The sequence below is a fragment of the Microtus ochrogaster genome, chromosome 24 (genome assembly GCF_000317375.1).
Source record: "Microtus ochrogaster isolate Prairie Vole_2 chromosome 24, MicOch1.0, whole genome shotgun sequence".
NCBI classification, from domain to species: Eukaryota; Metazoa; Chordata; class Mammalia; order Rodentia; family Cricetidae; genus Microtus; species Microtus ochrogaster.
The window spans coordinates 34937902-34944524 of record NC_022024.1 but is presented as its reverse complement, the minus strand read 5'-3'; the positions used below and the strand labels follow the sequence as shown (position 1 = coordinate 34944524).

Here is a 6623-nt window from a genome sequence, read left to right as displayed (position 1 = left end):
ACATGGTTGGAAGGAAAAAACTCTCTCACAAATTGTCATTTAGGCTCCACACACTAAATATATTAATATTTTGTTTTGTTTCACTTTAAATTGTGTGTATGCAGGGAATATGTGCACGTGAGAGCAGTGCCCAAGGAGACCAAAGAGAGCTGGAGTTACAACCACTTGTGAGCCGCGGCCTCGGTGCTGAGAATTGAACTTAGGTCTTCTGCAATAACCAATAACTGCTGAGCCACCTCTCCAGTTTAACCCAACTCCCACCTCCGCCCCAAAATGAAAAATAAGTAAGAAGACTTATTTCTTACTCATCTTATCTTATCTCAGCCACATCTGAGGCTGGAGATGTGGCTACTTTGGTAGAGGGCTTGCCTAGCATGAACGAAGCCCTCGGTTGGATCCCAGCACTGCACATAAGTCAGGTTGGGTGGTACATGCCTGCTAATCCATCACTCTCGGGAGCACGAGGCAGGAGGATGAGAAATTCAGAACCATCAGGTACACAGGGAGTTAGAAGACAGCCTGGGATGCAGAAGAGCTTGACTCAAAAAGAGAGAGAGAGAGAGAGAGAGAGAGAGAGAGAGAGAGAGAGAGAGAGAGAGAGAGAGAGAGAAAGCAGAAAACAGCCACAAAATCTGTTCACTCTTCTCTCCTCCCACACAGAAAAAGCACTCAGTGCAACCGCAAGAACAAAGATTAAGTTTATCGTCCCACCCAGAGCTGGAACCACTGGGACAGGGGAGGACGACCTCGAGGCGGAACTCCCCAGCCCCGCCCCGTTAGCCCGGAGGACTAGAAGCGCGGAAGCCAGGTCGCCACACTTCCGGTGTCCCGTCTCGCTCGCCACACTTCCTGTTGATCCCTGCGGCGGGGGGCCGGGCCGAGGGGCGGGCCGCCGGGCTCAGGGTAGGCGCGGGCGGGTAGCTGAGCCTCCAGTCCCCGGAGCGTCGCCGGAGCGTCCCGCGTCCCCGGCCTCGAGTCCCGCGCTCCGCCGCCGAGCCATGCCCGCCGTGGACAAGCTCCTGCTGGAGGAGGCGCTGCAGGACAGCCCCCAGGTACCGCCGGAGAGGTCGGGGGCCTCGCTGTCCGCCTCGCGGGGGTTAGAACGGGAAAGTTTTTAAAGAGTCTGGTGCAGGACAAGATGCCAGCGCTGTGCGCAAAGGCACTGCTGGTACCACTGATTCCAAGAGAACTGATGAATGCAGGGGCCGGAATGGGAAGCAGAGAAAGCCTGGAACCGTCGACCCAGGCCTCCCTTCGGCACTTTTTCTAGTGGTGAAGAGAAAATTAACTTTGGCCTCATTTGAGCCACGGGGTGGTGGTGGTGTGTGCGGGTGTGTGTGTCCGGGGGGACTTCGTTATTATCGTGGAGATGTGAATCAAATTATTTGAGCTGGAGAGTGAAAACTGGCAGGCAGAGCAGAGTGTCGTTGGTTCAGAATTCAGCACGTCTTTCTCCAGAGAGCTACTGTTCCCTTAACCTCCTGCCCTCTTCCTAGCTTTTCTGATACAGCATCCCTAGCTTAGTTAACTAAATACGTTTATCCCCTGGCGTCTCTGTCCCTAAAATGTTAGAAAGGATTAAACTGTTCTTTTACAGTTTCTCCCCTCCTTCTGGTCTCCTTCCTATTTTCCTCCTGAGTTAATTGCGCCTCCCACATGGAGTTCTGATGGACTCACCTGTGCTTCTGCCCATCTACCTTGAAGGGAAAATCAAAAGGGCAGTGTGCACCTGTGTCCTGAGCTCGTTTCTTTGTAATTGTCCTCAGGCAGGATGTGTAAGTAAGCTGTGATTATTACTCCCAGTACTTGGTTTTTGATGCAAGGTCTTACTAAGTAGCCGCTTGCTTTGTAGACCAGGCTAGCCTTGAACTGCCATCTTGAGAGTGGAGATTACAGGTGGGCGCTCTCACGCCTAATTTTTTTTTTTATTGATTTGTTTGGGTTTTGTTGTTGTTGTTTGCTTTTTATAGATTGGCATCTATTGTGCTAACTTTTGGCGGCCTCTTTGTACAGTGCCGGCTGTCAGGTGTTTGGTTTGGACCACAGCCTGTGGTGGGAGAGGCATTGCAGTCTTCCCCACCTGCTTTAAGAATCTGAACTTGAGCAGGTGGAAGTCAGGATCATCGTGGTTAGGAACAGAGATCTCCATTCGCTTTGTACTCGGGGACGCTGAAGGTCAACCATAGACTGCTTTCCTAGCCAGCCGTGGCGACGGTTGAGCCAGGCTGTCCTTGTGGACGTAACCCGGGGTAGCGTTCCAGGGCATCACACGAGTTGGTGTGCTCTGTTTCTGAGTGGCATAAAGGATGTCCTCGGTTTTGGGAGACACAGAAAGACACCGGCAACGAGTCTGGAGACCTGGGTTGCAGTTCTGGCTCAATTTTCTCATCTGCAGAAACTAAAGGAGACAAGATGGTCTTGAAGGTGGTGGAGCAGTTTAAAATTATATCCTATCTACGTGATCTACAACTTTGAGCTGGGGAGGGGGGAGACAATGTTTATAGACATTGTCATTCTTATCTGGCATTCTTCTTAATTTTTTAAACACTTTTTTCTTTAGTAAAGGTTTATTAGATAGTTGGCTTCCCTGCAAAGTTACAAAGTTCTTATTTAATTTGGACACTTGTTTTGTTGTCTTTCTTCTAAGGAATATTTTTTTATTCTTTAATAATTTCACGTATTTACACAGTGTATCTTTATCATATCCCCTCCTTCCCCCCTCCCCTTTCTCCAGACACCCCCTCCAGCCTGTTTCCCACCCATTTTCCTGTGCTCCCCCTCCCCCCCGCCATAAAACACAAAATCTAATGACTGCTTTCCTTATATGCATGGGTGTGTCTGGCCATCCAGTGGAACCAGGGTGACCTCCCAGCAGCCACACCCCCAAAGAAAACTGTCCCTCCCAGAAGCCATCAGTAGCCAGCTTCTCAGCTGAGGGTGGGTCCTCTGGGTGCCTTCATTTGATGCTGGGATGTTGGCTGGCGTTATCTGGTGGAGGTGACCACATTGCTATGAGTTCATGAGCTGGAGGGCCGAGTGTGTCCAGAAGAAGCATTCCACAACACTATCCCTCATTCTCTCCACCCCCCTCTTCTGCGACATTTCCTGATCCTTCCTATAGATGTGTGTGGCTGTGGGCATGTGTACGTGGAGGTCAGAGTACAGTTTGTGGAAATCGCTTCTCTCCTTCCACAATGTGGGTTCCAAGGATTGATTGCAGGTCGTTAGACTTGGTGACAAGTGCCCTTACACGTTGAGCCACCTGTAGGAATCTGTCATTGCTGTTGAGACTGGTTCTCTCCTCTCTGGGCTTCTGAGTGTGGCTGCTGTATGGGAGAGAAGCTAGCTTTAGGCATCTTTCACAGTCCTCAGAGCTTGGCTGTCACTGGTTTCTGTGTAGCGTGTGCAGGATGGCAGCTCTCCTCCCAGGAGACCCAGAGGCGTGGAATTGAGTAGCACTGAAACCATTTCTTTCTTTTTATGTGAAAGAACTAAACAAGAGCAAATGCTTAGAATTCAGGATTGTCCAACCTCTTGGCTTCTGTGGGCTCTATTATCATCTCCAAAGTTTACACTGGAGAGTTGCAAAAAGAAAAAATTGCAGAAATCAGATTGAGTTAAGAATGCTTGTAATTCTGCATTGAGTTGCATTCATGTCTCTCTTGGGTTATGGGCTGAACACGCCTTGTCTGGATCGTACATGGCACATGCCCGGTACTACATGCTTTTTATTCATGCACTCAGACTTTCCAGCAGTCTCGAGATCACTTAGTAAGATGGAGGAGGGGCAGAGAAACCAAATGTGTACCCTGAAAAAGTGCAGGCAGCAGGAGTAAAGGGTTTTGTTTACGTGGTGCAGGGGAGTGAGCCGGGCCTTAGCATGCCAGCCTGGGGGACTGTTTAAGTTAGTCCTGTTCCCTAGCACCTGGCTTTCTATGGTGCAAAATATTGATTCACAAGGAGAGGAAAAAGATACTGAGATCCCATGAGCTGTTTGTTTCTTCTTGGTGGAGGCGGAAGAGTTAGGAGGTTGCTCGGGTAACCTGGTTACACAGGACATAGTGAATAGGAAGCTTTTGTGTTTGAACCTAATTGCCCCAAGTACTGCATAGAAGTTGATGGGTCTTGGATAGATTTGATTCCTGTTCCTCAGCATGCAGGTTTGCACGCTGTATTGCAAAACTAGTATTGGTATATGTATTCTTTCTGCTGATCACTGGTTCGTGAGTATTTGGAGCGAGAAGAGACGCGTCCCCATCCCTGTCTGTGAGCCTTTGCCCTGCTGGCCAGGCTCTGGTAGCTGCTGGAAACATGACCATCAACTAGATAGGCCTATCTACCCTTGACTGGCTACGGTCTGTTCCTGAGGCAGATAAGCGGCTGTTCCGGGACAGTGTGAGTTCTGCTGTAATAGATAGGGACAGAGGCACAGCCCGGAACCCCAGCGGCACACCCTGCACCCTTCTTTAGGGTCTTACTCTGCCATGTTGTATGCGACACGATTTCCCAGTGAGGTGGGATGAAGTACTGCTTCATCCTTGGTGTTGTGGGTTGAGCTGTGTTTCTTTGGCCGTAGGCATAACGGAAACAGAGATGAAAGACTTGGTTCTGAGGTCGTGCCGTGGCCCAGCTGGGCGCAGTCCTCCTCAGCAATCAGGGCATTCTTTATCTCAGTGAGATGCTTCCAAACACGCCCGGTTTTGTGTGGCTTCATTGTAGAGGGAGTTTGTCCCATAGCTCTGCGAACAGCACATTTTTCTATTCGTCGTGGTTCTGTTAAGATGTTTCTCTCCCTACACCAAATTAGGGGGATAAACATCTTTGTTTAACTTACATTTTAAAGAAACAAAGTATGGGCGCTTTGAAATTGGGCGCTTACACAATTGTGTGCTATTGAGAATGTCAGGGCTGTTTGGTTAGGTAACACCCGGATGTTTACTCTAAGGTAAAGGAATGCTGTGGAGCTGAGGCCAGGCCCACAGAGTGCTTGGTCTTGCTTGTCCGGCTGCAGACATTCCCCTAGAATCTAGGCTAGTAGAAAGGATGGAGTCAGACCCTGAGCCTGCCACTTACCGGGGCTTTTATTCAGCCTCTGAGCCTTGGTGTGCGTGCGCATAACGTGAGAATGAAAACAGCTCCTCGGCTGAGCTGTTCTGAAGAGTAAACAGCATATGTCAAGCATGACCGTGTACCATGGTGGCTCCCTAGCTGAGTGACGTTACTGTCTGCACACAGTGCACACCCCTGTTGGACCCGTGTGTGAGACTTTGAGCATCTGGCGTGCCTTTCCTGACACATCCATTCTGTGTGTCAGGGCATTCCTCTCTCTGCCCGTACATTGGGCACAGCGGATGCTGATGTTGTGTGTAGCAGAGCGGTCCCTTGGGAACTGGGAGTTCTTTACCGGGCGTGATCACTGTCCACTTGAGTCCAGTGCCCAGATGGTTAAAACAAGGCAGGACCATGATGCAGTTCTCTGACAGTTCCTGGAGGTGAGGGATAGAAAGTGGGATGATCCAGCCGGGCCACGGTGGCGCACGCCTTTAATCCCAGCTCCCGGGAAGCAGAGGCAGGCAGATCTCTGTGAGTTCGAGGCCACCCTGGTCTACAGAGTGAGTTCCAGGACAGCTAAGGCTACACAGGGAAGCCCTGCCCTGAAAACAAAACACACAAGGAAAGAGAGGTAGTCAAAGAGAATCCAGCTCCAGTCCTCCTGTGTCTTGGGCTGTCCCCACAGAGCACACCCAGTGATGAGACTCTTGATGCTGCTGGCGGCACGGTCCTTACGGTGGACCCGATTTATGTCTCAGCCGGACCAGCTTTGGAAGGTCATCATAGTTCCTTTAATTGTCAGTGTGACACGGCAAGAGTCAGCTAATTGTTCTTCAGGTTGGTCTTGACTATTAATTGATGTGGGTGGGGAAGAGCACCCGGGCTAAGGAAGCTCTGTAGCAGGAGCCCAAGAGTGAGCAGTAAGTGTTCCTCCGTGGTTTCTGCTGGAGCTCCTGCCCTGTCTTCCCTCAGTGTTGTAAGTGTGACAGATAAGGAAGCTAGAACAGAGATGGTACGCCCTGAGCCCTGAGCCCCAGCTTCAGCTCCTGGAAAGCAAGCGGAATGTGACCACGGTATCTGGTTATGAAGCTGTTGCGTTAGTGTCAAATGTCCCGTGCCTATCAGTGTCTGATCCAAGGAGTTCCCCTGGAGTTCTTCCTGCTGACTTTGTAGGAGACGGTTGTGTATCCCTCCTCTTCTAGCCATCACTCATCTTTATTTTGTTCCTTAGAGTATAACGAGAAAACATTAGGGTTCAGCTAAATGAACAAGTAATAATTTTAAAAATTAAAATCTCCATAATCCAGTTGTATTACTTCTTGTGTCCCCAGGCATGCCGTTTATAGTAAGAAGGGTGTTTGGATCTTTGTAGGCTCTGTGGGAGCCTGCAGCATTGGATCATGGACACACAGGCAACCGCACTGTTGGATCGCACCCTTAGATATGCACACGGCAACCGCACTGTTGGATGGCCCCCTTAGATATGAACACACAGGCAACCGCACTGTTGGATGGCCCCCTTAGATATGAACACACAGGCAACCGCACTGTTGGAAGGCACCCTTAGATAT

The 6623-nt window shown here is 50.0% G+C and overlaps 1 protein-coding gene across 4 annotated transcripts in view; it reads left to right on the top strand.

The window, feature by feature from the left end:
* The first annotated feature begins 905 nt into the window (after positions 1–905).
* Positions 906–6623, top strand: part of Appl2 (adaptor protein, phosphotyrosine interacting with PH domain and leucine zipper 2) — a 46463-nt gene continuing 40745 nt past the window's right edge. For all 4 annotated transcript variants that reach the window (XR_003377967.1, XM_026784619.1, XM_026784620.1 and 1 more), the window contains exon 1: positions 906–1052. Coding sequence is in view for 3 of the 4 variants with exons in the window: in XM_026784619.1 (XP_026640420.1) it covers positions 999–1052 (54 nt within the window). In the remaining variant the exon portion in view is untranslated. The remainder of the gene's footprint in view (positions 1053–6623) is intronic.